The sequence below is a fragment of the Glycine max genome, chromosome 9 (genome assembly GCF_000004515.6).
Source record: "Glycine max cultivar Williams 82 chromosome 9, Glycine_max_v4.0, whole genome shotgun sequence".
NCBI classification, from domain to species: Eukaryota; Viridiplantae; Streptophyta; class Magnoliopsida; order Fabales; family Fabaceae; genus Glycine; species Glycine max.
In genome coordinates this window covers 47,477,917-47,494,853 of record NC_038245.2, presented here as the reverse complement: position 1 = coordinate 47,494,853, position 16,937 = coordinate 47,477,917, and the positions used below count along the sequence as shown (strand labels likewise).

The following is a 16,937-nucleotide window of genomic DNA, read 5'->3' as shown; positions in this document are numbered from 1 at the left end:
TTTCTATAATCTATAAATAATTACTTAATTCAAGTTGGAGTATACCCAGTTCATTCAATAAAATTGCCTAGCACGGATATTTTGACATATTGTCATATTTGTCCTCGTTACAAGTGACAACAAAATATCACATATGGGTTGGTGGGTCACAAGTCACATACATAGTAGGAACTAGGATTCTAGGAAGTGTGGACCATGCATGCATTGGCCGTTAATTGATGTTAAATCTAGTTGACATTTTACAATCTTTTAATTAATAAATAATAATCATTGTAAATTATCTCTTTTTCTCTCTTATGAAAAATAATAAATATTATAAAATTATTTTACACCAAGTTTCAATAATTTTAAAAATAATGTAATTCTAAAATAATTTAATATCATTACTGAATCAACTTTTTTTTTTAATTTCTGTAGATTGATTAAAAGAGCTTAATATCTGTATATAGTCATGGAAGCAGCAACTTGAAGAAAAACACTTGATATTGATAGCAATAAATTTGGAGACGAACCAATGAAAGGAAAAGAAGCTCGCCGGCTAATTTAATTACTATTAGTATTGATACTTGAACATCCATCACTTTTCTCTATTATTTCTTTCTTTTTTTTAGGTGAATATTATTAACATATGGGAGGTTCATTTAACATTTTTCTTAATTATTTAATTTGTATTACTTGTCTACGTGGCTGACCAATTCATTATTTATTCTGTGAATCGGAAAGGTCACTACCCAAATGTTTTTCTTTTATGCAATCTACTGGTGCTTCGCTGAGAAAGGATGATCGTAATCTGGATCTATATTTCTGTACCTCCACACGTGATCACGGGATATACACTGATCCTGTGGTTTGGAGACAAAGTGACAAACGATCCCTAACACCGCCACCATGATAAACTTGATTCAAATCACTAACATCTTGTATTCTTATTCCGATAAACTTGCCTGCATCCCAAAATCCGAAATTTGCAACAACAAAAAATTCTTCTAATTTAAACACTCAGACGTTTATTGTTCTAGCTATCATCGAATAACAAAAAGACCAACAACATCCTATAAGTCACTGCTCCGAAAATTCTTCTCAAAATAGGTCCAATTTCGTTCTAATTTGGTCGGAATGCAGCCACCCTTCATTACAGGGATGCAGGAAGCTCCTCTGAACTTACTTATGTCAACTTGTGAATGGTCTTCATGTCAGTGGCCTCCCCAAGAGTTCCTTGCTCAAGATGGTCCCACCATTTGAATAAGAAATTGTCCACAACTAGTCTGAACCAAGGTGATAGCTTCAGACCTTCCTCACCTGCATCAGCTTTCCTCAACAGCTCCTTCAACTGATCACGGTTCACATATTTGATATCAGCCACTTCATCAGGATTGGGGTTCACATTAACATCCCGGACAATGAAAAGCAGATAGTCCACTGCAATCAAGGAGAGGAAAAAGAAGTTAGAATTAGCAGTTAAGCGGAGTTAGTGTAATGTATAAGAAGTGTCAATGTAATGTTTTTGAAACAATTTGAGGGTTAGTGTAAGGATAGAAAAGGAGGAGTGTTGTGTGCAATATATGTAGAAACCTCAAAGGGTGTCAATGTAATTTACTAATAAAAATGCCCCAAATAGAACTGGAAGAGCTATTAATGGTGTTTGTCCAGATTTATGTTTGCAATGCCTAATTAAATTAGTGTGAATTAACCCTAGTTGGTTATACAAAAAATTAAGCTTGCTGCAAAACTTGAAATCAATTAAATTGGCTTACGTTCATGCTCTCCCCATTTGCCATCAGAAGGTGCCTTGTAAAGAATGCGACCCAAGGGGGTGAACTTATCAACTGGTACATCTTCGGCAACAATACCAAGCTCATCCAAAAGCTTCCTCTGAGCTGCGTTTCTTACTCCTGGTAATACAAAGTGGGAAAAAATAAATAAAAAGCAGCAATGACAAAGTAGATTTATATAGTCATTTGAACAATTATAGAAGGTACACAGTATATACCAAGGGCATTCTCATCAATAAGCTCAGATTCACGGTACAGAGGATGGCTACAACAGGTGTTTGTCCACACAAGAGGGAAAGTTACCTTTGTTGCAGATCGTTGCTTCATCATAAAGAACAAAGAATCTCAGTCAAACAGACCAAATTAAAACACGAGTCAAAGACTTGAAAATACACATGCAACATAGAGAATTTTTCACCAAATAGTCATCCAGGAGAGAGAGAAGCAATAAGGTTATTAAGGAGAATATTTACAACAATAACAATTTAAACAATTGGCAATTAAAATGTTACAACATTGCCACATTTAAATAGTTCAATCTAAAGTCATAAATCATAATGAAGATGTTATCAGCATAAAAAATAATAATTATAACTAGTAAGTAGTAACAAAACGAATGATAGTACTATGACCTTATTTTGTTACGAACAAATTTTATCTACAAGGACAAAGATGTGAGATTTTTTAATGGATTCCAAGTTTACTTGATGCTTTTGAAATAAATAGGTTTACGTTAAAACAAGATGTAAACTACAGGCTTATGAGGTCAAAAAAATATCAATGAAGAAACTTACCTGAAGAAGCAACTCATACTTTGAGTTGAACAGGAATACACTGAAAGCTCTATGCAGCAAATTCTCAGCTTCAATCTTTTCCATCAAGTGACCTAATAAAATTTTGGAGCACAAAATAATAAATTAACCAGGTCTGTAGCAAGAGAGGAAGAGCACAATAACAACAGAAAAGGAAAACTTGATATAATGATATCTAAAGAAAGATGTTCAAAATTTCTGGAGAATTTGCTTTAGGAAGCCAAAATCTACTATTAATCTATGGTACATACAAAATTTTAATATGCTGCTCTTTTAGGCTTGCATCATTGGTATTTAGTAGTTTGTTTGCATTAAAATAACAGCCTAATCCTCTAGTACACTATAAATTACTAATTTTATTATGTTTCTCATTAATGACCATTCATTATGTCAGTAGGGAGCATATCAAACAAAAGCATGAGAGGAGCTAGTCTTAACCATGTCTCTATAACTATGTGGTCAAGATTAGTCTCTCTAACTACAGCATGCTTTAACTTGATATGCTTCCATATGTGTGCGCATGGCAGGGAACTGGAAAAAAAATACTGCATAGCCAGTAATTCAATCCAAACCCATATTTAGTAAGGCATAATCATTACAAACCAATCTATATAGTATAAATATAAGGTTTAGATTTTACTCCTTTTAATCACAGGAAGACGTTTCCAAACATGGACATTACAAGATTGCATGATGAACAACAATGTTAGTATATTTTTTTTCTCAAATCAGAAATTTTAATGATAGTACATCCCAGATATATTGTAACATCAACTTTTACAAACACCTAAATCAGAAAAGCATACATTATAAAGAAAAAAAACACAATTCACAAGTTATAGAATTAACAAAAATTTGAAACAATTATTTTAACACGAAACAATGTGAGTCCTTGCAATTGCAAACTAAAAATTTCAAAATGCAGAAGTCCACTTACAATTGTATTTTGAATCATGACCAACCACACGGTCATTCTCATCCACCAAAATGCATCTGCAGAAGTTCCAAAACCAAAACAGTTACAATTCCAGGCAAGATAAAAAAATACAGTACAAACACACTTTAAAGAAAGGAAAGTCACTTCCAGTTACAGAAACACCAGAGACTCAAAAACTCAATTTCTTAAAACCTATGCTATAAAAACACCAGATATACAAAAGCTCAACTTCAAAAGTAGCCTATAAAAAATCGAAAATAGGTTTAATAGAGCAAAAACATTTAACGAAAAAATTGAAAAACCCAAAGTTATTAAATAGCAGATCATCCTGAAATCATTCATGATTACGAATGACAAAGGCAGAACCTGTACCAAAGAGATTCAATGAACAATTAAAACAAAAAACAGAAACAGAAGTTCAGTTAACCATAATTCATCTTGCAAATCAATACTTTAACTGGGATTGATGCTCGACATTTTTTTCCTAACTAAAACAATTGCAAGAAGCCAGCATCAATGTAGAAAACTGTAAAAGCCACACCTGAAGGGCTAAGGCCAGGCACTGCATTAGCACTTCATGTTGACAGTGGCTCAGGTACACCTTTAAGGCCTAATTGATTCCAGCTCATCCCCTCCGGTTTTTTATCCGAAAAATTCATTAGAAAAAGACCCTTAATAAGGGTTGGTCAAATAGAACAAGACAGGGTCTTGCATCTGCCAGGTCGCAGATTTGAGTCTCACACGTCTCCTTGAGACAAGGTAAATGTAAGCGTTTCCCTGCCTTAGACGGGAGTGCCATCCCCTAAAAAAGACCCTTAAAACTGTCATATGACTGCTTAAACAAAACAAAAATAAAAGCAGCCGCCAGTGTTAGTCTCTTTGAGACTCCTAGCAACAACAAGCAGCCTCTATGGTCGGAAAATTCAACATTTGAATATATTTTATGCCATGATTGAGCACCGGAGTCAAAAAATTCTGAAAACATTACAGTCAACTCTTGCGAACGCAGACATCACATACAATTGCAATCCGACAACACTAAATTTTAAAAAAATAAAAATAAATGAATTAGTTGACCGAGAAATGAACAGCCCAACAAAACACGCAGACACGCATTTCCATTCTCAACAACCAAATCGGAGATCGATCGATCAATCAATCAATGAATCAACAAAACCACAGGAAACGCGAATTACAAAAACAGATAAGAATCAGGCAAAAAAGAAGTAATTGAAAAACGAATGAATAAGGAGAGGAACGGACTCGTCTTCGAACATGAGACGGCGCTGGACAGCGTCCATGCCGGCATCGGCGGAGGGAAGGGAAGTGTGGGCCATGGAGGTGTGAGAAGAGAAGGAAGCGGAGAGAGAGAGAGGAGTGTGGGGTGTTGTTCTCAGAGAGAAGGAGAAGGAAGGAAGAGAAGGAGAGTGAGGCAGAGTGAGAGAGGTGAGGTTCCTTTTAAACAAGTGCTGCCTCAGAGTAACGACGATCGAGGAGGACTGTGCCATTTTCTGATTTCCCTTTCGCTCCTTCCTGAACCGCACCCCCCCTAACTTTATTAATTGCTTACCCCCCGGTTCATCTCTTTAACGTATACATTTATTTATATATACTAATTAATCAAATCAAAGGTCAAATATTTTGCATTAAAATATTATTAGTATTTTTTTTACATGGTTGAATACTCATGTATTCTTATACAAAACAAAACAACTTATGATAATAGTTTATATTTCTTAATCAATTAATCAAATAATTTAAGATTCATTTTGATCAATTCTTTAGTGAGTTTTATTTTATAGATTAACTTAAGTATATTTATTTCATTTTTTTATTTTTTCATAAATTTTTATAGAAAAATTTATCTAAATCTTATATTTTAATCTCAGATTTAAATTTTGAAAATAAAAAATAAGTGATCAAGGCTCTAGTGAGAAAAATTTATTAATAATTATCAATCAGTATTATGATTTTTAGTATAAAGATTGTTATTGGATAAATTAATTATAAATTATTTTAAATATAATTTTTAAAATACATAATAATCCATATTATAAAATTTAAAAATTATTGCACATAACAATCAATAATTAAATAATAAGAGTGAATAGGCATTTTAATCCTTGTTTTTGTAGTCATTTTGCACATTATAAGTGGTGGTGGCGACGGTGCAATTGCAAGTGTCGGCCGAGGAGTCGAGGATGGACTTCTTCATGGACTGCGCGAAGGTGAGGTTGTCGAAGAAGAGAGCGATGACGGATTGGAGGAGCTGGTTGTGGGATTGGGAGAGAGAGGTTTGGCATTGGTGAGAGAAGAGAGTCACCTTGGGAGATAGAGGTTTGACATCGTTGACGTTTGAGATTTGGATGTCACGTTGAATAATCTACGTGACACTAAAATTGTCAACAATGCATCTGACTAACAGACTAATGTGCAAAAATTACAAAATCAAGGACTAAAATACTTATTCACTCTGAATAATAATGTAAAAGATACGTGGTTGATATATTTTAATTAAATTTTAACTATTACAGTATTATTAACAGGATGTTTTTATTTTTAAGTAATATATAACTTAATAAAATAATAAGAAAATAGCCTATTCTATATATTTTTTTAACTACCTGTCATACTGAATTACTATATCGATGTTAAGTTTGAGTTCTTTATAAATATGTATAATTACAGTTGTAATCACTTTTGATCTTTCTAAGTTCGTATTTGATACTGTTTGTTTGATTACATTTTTTGTTTTCAGATTTTTGACTGCCTAATGAAACTTGATGATATTTTCATAAATTTAGGTGTTTTAAACTAACTATAAAACATGATATAATTACGTTCAAAATTTTTATATCTTTATAAATTTCAATCCTTTAATATAGGTTTTACATTCAAATGGTCATACTTAAATCATTTCACTTTAAGTTTTTTTTATCAGCAAGTTTCTGATTAATGTAAATTTTTTGTTTCAATGCGTTACCCACTCCCAGGCAAACATTTGGCTGATTTCTGATCAAGTTTGCCAAATTTTGTACCTTTCAAGTCCTGTGGGTTTACCTCATCTTGATGTCAATTGCTTTTTTTTTTTTTTTTAGTTTATACTATTTTAGTAATTTTCAAATGGTTTTGGAAATAATGACCAATATTTTTCTAAAGAAATCTTATAAAATTAAACCAAGTCTATTCAAAATGTTGACTTCACATTCAAATTATGACATTACTTGAAAGCCATCGCTATATAGTAGTAGTATGTAGTGCGAAAAGTCATGGCATGGTTTTTTAATAATGACGTGTGTTTTAAATTGATAGGGAAAAAGATTATTATGATTAAAGTGTATTTTTAGTTTTTTTAAAAAATTTTAATGTTTGTCACTGTGTTGTAAAAATTGAATTTTGAATCTCTCTGATTTTAAAATTACTAAAATTTAATTCATTTCTTATGGATATATATATATATATATATTGAAATCAATCATTAAATAACAATTAATTATTACTAAACCTAATATGTATTTACTTATTAAATATATGACTTTTGTTATGTATTTATTTATATTTTAAATCAAGTTACTCCAAAAATAATTTTTAAAAGAGTTATTCTTCATTCTAATAATTGATTTTCTTGAAATTTAATAATTAAAATTAACTATTCGTAACAACCACTAGATTTTAAAAAAATAAATAATAAAAATAAAAAATAACTCTAAAAGAATTAGAATAAGTGAATTTCCTCTTCAATTTATTTATTATTAAAAATTAGTCTAACATGTCTTTCTGTGTTTATATCTGTCTATTAATAAGTAGGTTAGTAAATACTTATGAAACTTATTAATGTACATATCTTTATTTTTTAATATAAATATGTTAACAAACTATAATTAAAGATTCTCTTAAAATACATCATTGTCCCTAAATAGAATATTCTTTTAATTAACTCATATACTTTCAAAAATATGATTATTTTAGTTTGTAGCATTAAATTTATCAATAATTTATATTATTTTTTCAAAAATACTCTTAAAATTATTATGACTTGTCATCTAATTGTTTCAATTTAATAGCTTTATATTTAATAAATTAACGCGTGTTAGTTTTTTTCTTCACTTCCTATAAGAAAAATAATGAATTTATCTTATTAACTTATATTGTAAATTAATTAAAAGTATTTTATTTATAAATAATTTATACTTAAAACATCTGAAAAAAATATTATAAAAAGATAAACAATTTTTTTTAAAAAAAATCTTATATTTAAGGACAAAAATACTATAAGTAAGCTACATTTAAGCAAGTGTAATAATGTATGTAATTGTTTATAATTAATAATAATAATTAATTTTATGAAAAAATATTTAAAATGATTTTCATTTTAGACTTTTTTTAATTTAATTAATTAACTAATTATTTTTAAAAACTAAAACAAACATATGAAAAAGTAAAAGTAAATAATTTTTAAAAGTGATTTTGTTATATAAAAAGAATAACATAACAAATGGACTCATTATCTTATCCTATTACCAGCTGGTAAGCGTGGGAAACGAGGGTGCAAATAGCTCAGAACTAGTGTAATAAGAACACGTGGGTTCCACGGTCTCTTGCGAATTTGAAGTACCAGAAATATATAAATCAGACCTCGTGGGAAATGAGGAACTGTTTTTTTTTTTATAAAAAAATATAATTTTTGTGCTTATAATTTTTCTTTTAGGGTTTTTTCATTTTTTTTCTATAAAAATTGTTTTATTTGTTATAAAATATGTTTATTTTATTTTTGTTTTTAAAATACTTTAAATAATAATAAAATATTTTAAATAACAAAAAATATTATTTAAAATACTTTAATGACAAAAATTAAAACAAATATATTTTATAAAATTTAAAACGAAAAAAAATAATAACAAAATAAAAAAGTTGATAAATTACAACAACAAAAAGGTATTTATTTTCTTTTCCTTACCAATATTGGAACCGGTGCAATATGAGATAATGAAATTGTCATACAACAATTGCCATGCACACAGGAATGCCACTGAATGAGGATTTGGTTGATTTCTTAATTTTTTTTATGAGCAAGAATTGAAGACACCTATCAAAATTTTATAATACTTTATATATTTTATTCAGTTAATTGAATTAGATCCTTGGTTGATTTCTTAATTCTTGTTGTCTTTTTAACACCCAATTATATAAAAAAATATAAAAAAACTATCTTTTAAATGTTGAATATTTAATGTATAACATTGAATGCATAATATTAAATATTTAATACTTAATCTTTTTTATTCAATATATAACATTTTATGTTTAATATTTGATGTACAATATTTAATACTATTGAATAGTGAATACTGAATATTAATGTATAATATTTAATATTGTTGAATATTATATGTTTGATATTTAATATTTAATGAGTTGGGTTTGGTTGTGAAAACTTAAGTTTGAACATATATTTGGTGACTTAATCTTGCACCTGCAAACATGTATCTTTCATTTTTAAAAAATCTCAACCTACTCCTTATTTCACTTCTTTTTATGCATCCTTTTATTTGTTCTTCTCTTCTTTTGGCAGTACATCCCATTTTTTCACTTCTTCTCTCCTTCTCCAAGTGAAGTCTTCTTCTTGCAACCATCAAAGGTTCCAGCATATAAGTCTCTCTCTCTTCCTCTAACTCTTCATGCTAATAGGCTTCAATGCTTCCCATTCAAGTTGTGGACATGTTTCCATAACAGATTTTTCTGGAACAACTTTTTTTGCTTTTGAAATGGTCGTTCCAGAAAAACATTTTCCAAAACATCTTTTATGGAAACGATCATTTCAAAAAATAGTTAAATGACTTCCAAAATAAATAAGTGTTCCGAAACACGTATTTTCAAGCACTTGTAGATGTTCTCTACCAGAACCCAACCCCTACCCCATGCCAAAAGAGACGAAAGGAGTTACTTACCTTCAATGGCGACAAGGAGGTTGCAGGCGAATGGGAGGTGCTACCGTTGCAGGATGGTTCAACTTGTTGCGAGAATCACTGGAGGGAGATGCAGTGTCGTGGGAAAGGAAGTGTTAGGGTAGATTAAGGAGGGAGGTATTAGGGTTAGGAGTGTTATTTATTAAAGGTAATTTAGTAATTTCAAAAATAGTTGGGAGGTGTAGGATACAGGTATGGGGTGTAGGATTCAACTCACCATATTTTGGTTAGGCTTGACGTGAAAATTTGTACCGCCCAAACTAGGCTACCCCATGATGGGTTGGGCCTTTCAATTAACCCAATTTTATTTTTTTTATTAATTACTTGTTATTATTAGTAATATTATAAAATGATACATTTAATATTGCATGTGTTGTTAATGTTCATTTTAAGATTAATATTTTATGTACCCTGAGTTTTTCTTTTAATTTATTATTAAAATTGAGTCACTTTATTTTATTTTTTATTACTTATTATATTTTGCTATTTTATAATATAAATGACAACTTATATATATATATATATATATATATATATATATATATATATTATTTTAGTTTATATTAATTAAAATATATTATTAATTTGTTATGTAATTTTTTTTAAAAAGTAAGTGACACATGTATTAGCTCGTTTGGCTAACAACCCCCTAAAGACAAGACCATACCGTGTTTGAAAAAATGTTGGGTTCATTAGGTCAATGTAACAACTCAGGTTTTTTCCAATTCACCAATTAACTTGCTTTTCGGTCTACTGCTTTAGAATGTGTGAACGAACGTTTGTACAAACGGCAAATCAAACGCATACTAAAATACAAGGTTGTTTAAAATTTCATCGTGCATATTTTTTTTAAAATTCAAATCTTCGTACTATAATTTATCGTCATGTTAAAATTACTAATTTGTCGTGTTATAATGCATCATCATAAATTCTTTAGGTTGTAAATTTTACCGTCACGTTGTTAATAAAGTATAAATTTTTCGCTTATGAATTTCTGTATGTAAGGTGCACCGGATTTTCAGCGGTAGTTTGCCACATACATCAACATGTGGAAGAACCTTAACAAATAAAAACAAAAGCAAAATCACAAACATGATGAAATAGAAGAGGATTTAATCGGTGCGTTTAACCGCTCCTTAAATTCAGATAAACCTCGCGGATCAAAGGGTTTTTCTTTCTGCTCAATTTGCGAAAAAAATCTAAAATTTTTTTAACACCCTATTGAACTCATTTTCAGAAACCGAAACCGAAATAAAAAAATGGCCAAGAGTGGATGTTGTGGAAGCCTAATAGTGCCAAAAGGGTCTCAACTATGTGGCATGAAACCAGCATTACACGTTTATGAGAATCACCAATTGGAACTTTTGCATCTGTGGACCCTACACATGCCCTTAATTGGTTCATGTTCATCTCAGTTTCTGATCAGAATCAGATTATATATATTCGTGAATTGTCAGTGTTCACAATCACCAGTCACAATTAGTATAAATAGGTGCCTGCATGCTCCTGCCACACAGAGAATCCAAAGCAAGAAATTGGCAGGGAGATAGCTAGCGGAGAAGGAGTAAAATATTTTTCAATATTGCTTCTGCCAACAAGGGAATCAAATCTGGTAATAACTTTTTCTAATGGTCAAGTCTCTTTTTTTTATTAGTTTGCTAGAAATTTTAATTTTTGTTTCACACTACTAAAAATAGAAGTATCAATGACCAAATTTAGTGTGTATGTGTGTTTTGGTGAATGCTTTTAGTGTAGGTTGTTGTATGCAGATTTTTAACTATTGTTATATTTCGGGCATATATTCATTGTCATCTTTTTAATCGTATAATTAATTGCATAGCTTTTAATTTATGAAGCGGTGTCTATCTGTTAAGCAACTAACAAATATTACTTTATCCATTACTTCATAAGTTACTGAAGGGAAAGTGAAATACTAGAGGAGAAGGTTCTGTGTGTTTTCTTCATGAAGCATTTTTTTGAATGAGCTAGGCTTTTCTCCTTTTCCTTGATTTTAGATTGCTTTTGTCATGCATGTAACGTAGTGAAGATCTGAACTAAGTCTTTTCGATCTTTCAATCATTCTTGCATGTACATGATCAATTAAATTAATTAGATGGATTTCCGGGCTACGTTTGAAACTTCTCTTATTTTAATCTTTAGTGTTGGTTTTAGTTGGTTCATACATGACACGTGGTCAATGTCCTTTTCTTGCAGAATTAACGGTACAAGTTAATTTGATGAGAAAATAATGTAAAGTTGAGGAAGCAAGCTGGTGCGTCCAGAAGCGGTGATATATATTACCAAAGTTGGGAAACAAAGAAATAAATAAACAAATTTGATTGATCAGTTTCATACCATTATTGTTTTGGTGGAGTGATCAGTTTCATACCATTATAAACATCTGCTTCCTTTTTCTTTTTTCCCTTTTTTTTTGGCACCAAAGAAATACATATAGCTAAAGAAAAGAGTTGTTTAATGGCATCAACGAATCAAGTTTTATTTATTTAATTCTTTTTTTCATTCTCCAGCAATCAATACACATTATACGTTTCCTAATTATTCTGTGAGACCTATATATAAAACATTCTACCATTTAATATTATAACTAGGGGTGGGTAAGCGGGCCGGTTCACCCTGCGTAAGGTCCGCCCGTATAAGTCTGTATTGGCAGCGGACCAGGCCAGTCCGCCCCGCTTCTTACACGGACCAAATAAATTGGTCCGTCTCTGTCCCGCGGACCCCGCGGGTCAAACGGACCGGTCCGCGAGTCTAATTTTAAAAGAATTTTAATTTTAATAAAAATATAATATAATCAAATTAAGTTTAATACAAATGTAAATAAAATCTCAATAATTAGTCAATTACATCAATAAAACAAATAATGTCTTAACAAAAGAAAATCAAAACAATAAATCTAAAATATGAGATTTAAACATCTCCAACAACAAATGATTTCATATTTGAAGTAGTTTGAGCCTTCTTCATGTGAGTCGCGTTTTGTTTTCCTTCTAAGGAAAAAAGTCATATGACTTGGGCGCCTGCGTGATTACATGATGGAGAAAAACCATGAGGAGAAAAAGTGTTCTTAGCTTGTTACAATGATAAGTGCTAAATATGATGTGAACTATTTTTTATAATAAAAATATATTGAAATATCTTTAAAAATATTTATTTAACAATTATTTTTAGCTTAAATGTTAAGAATTGATATTTTTATTATTTATGACTTACAGAAAATGATAGATTAAAAGAAAAAAAAGACCGAGAAAATATCAAAAAGGAAGATTTTTAGCATGTTATCACTTTTCTTTTTTTATCTTAATCTTTTATTTTTCTTATCTTATCCTTTTTTATCTTTATTATCTTTTAATTTAAATATTTTATTTTTATCTTTAAATCTTTATCTTATCTAATATATTTCTTTATCTCTTGTTTTAAAAGAAAAGTTTAAAGTGAAAAAGAGAAAATCAAACCTAATATAATTAGGTCAGGGTGACACAAATCAAATCTAATGCGGGTTACGAGCAACACACGGATCCCGCGGGTCAAACCCGTAAAATTCGCGGGTTAAGCGGGACGGGCCAAAAAATATGACATAATCATGGACCGTCTAAAAAAATTGGTCCGTAACCTGCGCGGACCGCGGGCTCTGCGGGCCAGTCCATGGACTTAGGCCCGTTTACCCGCCCCTAATTATAACCAAAACAAACACACCTATAATTTTCTTTTGCTACAATTTGTTTTTTCTTTAGCTACATATGATATATAACCGTGCATTCCATATCTAGATGCCGGTTGACAACATGGGAGATAATGTTACTGTCTCGACCACTCAACACCACATTGCAATCCCCATTGAGAAATTGAATGCATCACTTGAAGCTGCAAAGGAAGAAAATTCTGTAACCGATGATGCCTATGTGGACAATGATGTCCAAAAATCTCAAGAGAAAGATGAAGAAACTGAAGAGAAGGGAGAATGTCGCTACTGTCAGGAAGAGGACTTAGTTTCTAATATGGAATCACCCTGCAATTGCAATGGTAGCGTCAAGGTATATATATATAGTACGTGTGTGTTTTTTTACCCTAATATATAAATGGCTAATATTTTATGTCAGCTAGCTTTTAGTAAATATTAAAAATATGATATGACGTTACGTACCTTACCTGCCCTATATAATATTTTTACCTTTGGTTTCAGTTACAAGTTATATACATATTTTAGAATGGTTTGACCATTAAATTAAATTCCTTTTTCTCCTTCCTTGGGCCTTAGTATGTTCACAGGAGATGCATTGATCAATGGTACAATTCCAAAGGCCGCATGATATTGTGTGAGATTTGCAGGAAGGTATGAAATTTTTTGCCTGCTCATTTATTTCTTCATATCTCCTATTTAGTTATCCCTAGAAAAACGTCAAGATGCAATATCATTAACTGTTTATGAGAAATATATACTCCAGGTGAAATAATTTTTTGCCTTTTTTTTTTTAATTTCACGGCTAGGCGGTAGTACTAGTATATAAATTCATTTCAGTAGAGTTCTGTTATATAAGACTGCTACATACGAATGTATAAAGTGAAAAACATTACAGTGCTTCTCTTCTTTATGATAATATGCAGCCTTACAATCCAAATGATTACCCGCCACTTCCAGAACTTCATTCTGATAATGATGACACCGAGATAATTATATTAAGGCAAGTTATATAGCTATCTTTCTTCAAACATGCTTAAATTTTAGTTAGTTAACATATTATTTGTGAGATGCAATCTTGGTTCGAATCAGAACATAATCAACTAAAACATGAATATAATATACTAAGGTCGACTTAATTAGCAATGGAAGTTTGAATTATTTGTACAAAAATTATCTTAAATTAAAATTTCGTTGTTGTCACTATACATATTAAAAAAAACATGAATAATAATCTCAAAGTACACAAGCTTTTCTATGCAGAGAGGAATGGACAATTCCTGGAACCAACACTCAAATTCGATCACCTCTGGTGCTGGCAGATCGTGCTACCAAGGGCCTCATTGATTCGATGAACAAAGACTTCAGCTTGAGAAACCCCACTGGTGGTGTGATATTTGGCATGTCACTCGTCATCGTAAGATTTGACACTCACCATTTCTATACATTGTGCATGCATGCAGTATACATATATGCATGTGTGTTGATCATGACTACTAATCTTACATTCATTTTCAAGATTAATATTAAATTAAATCAATCATAGTCAGTATTTCAACAAGTCACTAGTACAATTTGGATTCAGTCCTCTAGCTAAGAATTCGAATTCAAATTTTGATTAATTAAAAGAAAAAAGTATTCTATCAATCATATTTATGAGAAAATTTATTTATGAACAAAGTCAATAAATACTTCTTATCAATATGAATGGTTGCTTTTATCTTTATTTTTTATGCACTTAATTTTAAACTCATTATTTTGCATTCTTGTTTATGTTTATTTTCCATGACAAATTGTATTCAATAAATTTAGGACATCTTTCATTTGTGAAAATTCTTTATAATCTCACAGTTTATCGCGGTGCTACTTATAAAGGATGCCTATGAATTTGCGCCACCCAAGGAGGAGAAATTTGCTCATTTTTTGTACAGTGTAAGTTTGTATGACCAACACATTTGCATCCTCTGACTTAATAACGTTATATACAATTGACATATAATTCAATTTAATCGATCTATTAAACTCTCTAGTTAATATTGATATTCAATTTTTGTGTGATAATAATTATATAATTTGGTCTCACGCAGGCTGTGATGACTATCTCTGTGCCAGTTTACATTTTATCGTGGGTTTTACAATGCCAGTAAGTAAATTATGGTCATAAGTGTTGTTCAATTTTGCAGTAAAAAAAAGTGTCGTGCAATTTTCAGTGTTATGTTATAAATATTGTATCTAATATCACCTTCGTGAATTTTTATGGTCACTTTGCAATTTTTGACAATATAGAGCCTATAGAAAAAGCGAGAGAGAGAGGGAAAGAGAAAGACAAAGAGATCGCAATGCATAGATCTTGAAGTTGCAGAGATCAAGGAAAGAGGAAAAGAAGGCTAGCATCTTGTACTAGTAATGAAGAACACGTCTTCGACTTTTAATTAAATTTCTCTTAAAAAAACTTTAAATTAAATTTCCTTTAGTTTTGGTTAGTTGTTTGGTAAATAAATAATCTACCAAGCACTATGTGTTCAAACTTGAAACAAACCTTTGTTTTATACCCCTTCCTCCCGTTATTTCAAGGAGTTGTAATCATGTATAATATTATGGTTAATATGTTGCGGCCTACATGTAACTTTTTGTAAATATTAAATATTAAATTTTAATTTTTGAAGAGAGTATTAAATATTAAATACTTAATATTTAATTTAAATTTAATTGTAGTATTTACACAAGATAAATCTTTATTTTATGTAAGTTTAATTATCCTTTTGATACGTTTTTTTTAATCCGTACCAACAGATTTAAAACACCCACATATTAGGTTTAATTAATTAAGTTAGATCATTTTAGTCCTTTTGATCTCTATAATTATAACATCTTTCTTTTTTTAATGCTTATAGTTTGAAGAATATTCTGGTTCTTATAGTTACAATTTATTTACTTTTCGGATCCTCTCAAACAACATTCCAATTAATAGAGAAATAAGAAACATCAACAAAATTAAGAAAAATGGAGAAATAAGCTTAAATACATATGAAAGCCATTAAGTTTTAACTAATGTTCTTTATGTTTCTTCAAACGACTGTTAGTTAAAATTTGACGACGAAAACTAATTAAAGAGTAAAAAAAAATTGCAACTAAGAACACTTTCAATAAAGATAGATAAATTGCAACTGAGTAAAAAAACTAATTTAGATAGAGGATTACGTTGGGGAGTTAATGTTTAACATTTAATATTGTCACGTTCTATTATATTTAATATATTAAGAATTAATTTTTTTTTCTTGCCCATTAGGCTATCACATACTCATCGTCTTGAATATAAAAAAACATTGCTAATTAAGAAATTTAGTTAGCATAATTTAATTGTATCAAACCTATTTACAAAATAATTTTTTTTAAAAATATCATTCATTGGATATTGATATCAAGAGAAACAAGAGTCATTAAAAATAAAATCTTAATTAAATAAAAGATAATTTAAAAGTACAATTGTTAAATAAGATGAATTTGCTTGAATTTTGAGGAACTAAAAAATATAAACTCTTAAATTTAAGAGACTAAAAATATAATTAAGTAAAAAAAATATTTAATAATAAAATACATGTCATATTAAAATCCACGTGACAATTACAATTGCCTTAGTTAAACACATAATTTCTAATTTAATAGGTTGGGGACACTATCTTTACCGTAAGGAAAAAAAAAAATATAGATGAAAACTATATTGACCAAGTGGATGAACCAAAAAAGATAAAA

At 30.0% G+C, this 16,937-nt stretch overlaps 2 protein-coding genes across 4 annotated transcripts; one reads left to right on the top strand and one right to left on the bottom strand.

Annotated features, from left to right (window-relative positions):
* Positions 1 to 901: 901 nt before the first annotated feature.
* LOC100783078 (isopentenyl-diphosphate Delta-isomerase I) lies at positions 902 to 5,099 on the bottom strand. The gene is made up of 6 exons (XM_003534463.4): positions 4,785 to 5,099; positions 3,522 to 3,577; positions 2,567 to 2,658; positions 1,991 to 2,093; positions 1,755 to 1,892; positions 902 to 1,419 (listed from the first exon to the last, which is right to left on the bottom strand). Exons 1-6 carry the CDS (start codon positions 5,027 to 5,029, stop codon positions 1,166 to 1,168), a joined length of 888 nt encoding a protein of 295 aa, XP_003534511.1. The 5' UTR covers positions 5,030 to 5,099; the 3' UTR covers positions 902 to 1,165.
* A 5,866-nt stretch (positions 5,100 to 10,965) lies between these two features.
* LOC102670090 (uncharacterized) lies at positions 10,966 to 15,849 on the top strand. Of its 3 annotated transcripts, none has more exons than XM_006587742.3 (9): positions 10,966 to 11,099; positions 11,702 to 11,759; positions 13,276 to 13,539; positions 13,764 to 13,838; positions 14,111 to 14,187; positions 14,448 to 14,601; positions 15,036 to 15,116; positions 15,272 to 15,327; positions 15,471 to 15,849. In XM_006587742.3, exons 3-9 carry the CDS (start codon positions 13,276 to 13,278, stop codon positions 15,529 to 15,531), a joined length of 768 nt encoding a protein of 255 aa, XP_006587805.1. In that variant the 5' UTR covers positions 10,966 to 11,099; positions 11,702 to 11,759; the 3' UTR covers positions 15,532 to 15,849. The 3 variants fall into 3 exon arrangements, with proteins under 3 accessions (XP_006587805.1, XP_006587803.1, XP_006587804.1); XM_006587740.3 differs by having other exon boundaries at positions 11,702 to 11,774; XM_006587741.3 differs by lacking the exon at positions 11,702 to 11,759.
* Positions 15,850 to 16,937: the final 1,088 nt, after the last annotated feature.

Coding starts and splice junctions, on each gene's coding strand:
- LOC100783078 (XM_003534463.4), bottom strand. CDS start 5,029: ATGGCACAGTCCTCCTCGATCGTCGTTACTCTGAGGCAGCACTTGTTT. Junction 3,578..4,784: donor CGTCTCATGTTCGAAGACGA/GTCCGTTCCTCT, acceptor GAACTTCTGCAG/ATGCATTTTGGTGGATGAGA. Junction 1,893..1,990: donor TATTGATGAGAATGCCCTTG/GTATATACTGTG, acceptor TTGTATTACCAG/GAGTAAGAAACGCAGCTCAG.
- LOC102670090 (XM_006587741.3), top strand. CDS start 13,276: ATGCCGGTTGACAACATGGGAGATAATGTTACTGTCTCGACCACTCAA. Junction 13,540..13,763: donor ATTGCAATGGTAGCGTCAAG/GTATATATATAT, acceptor CTTGGGCCTTAG/TATGTTCACAGGAGATGCAT. Junction 14,188..14,447: donor ACCGAGATAATTATATTAAG/GCAAGTTATATA, acceptor TTTTCTATGCAG/AGAGGAATGGACAATTCCTG.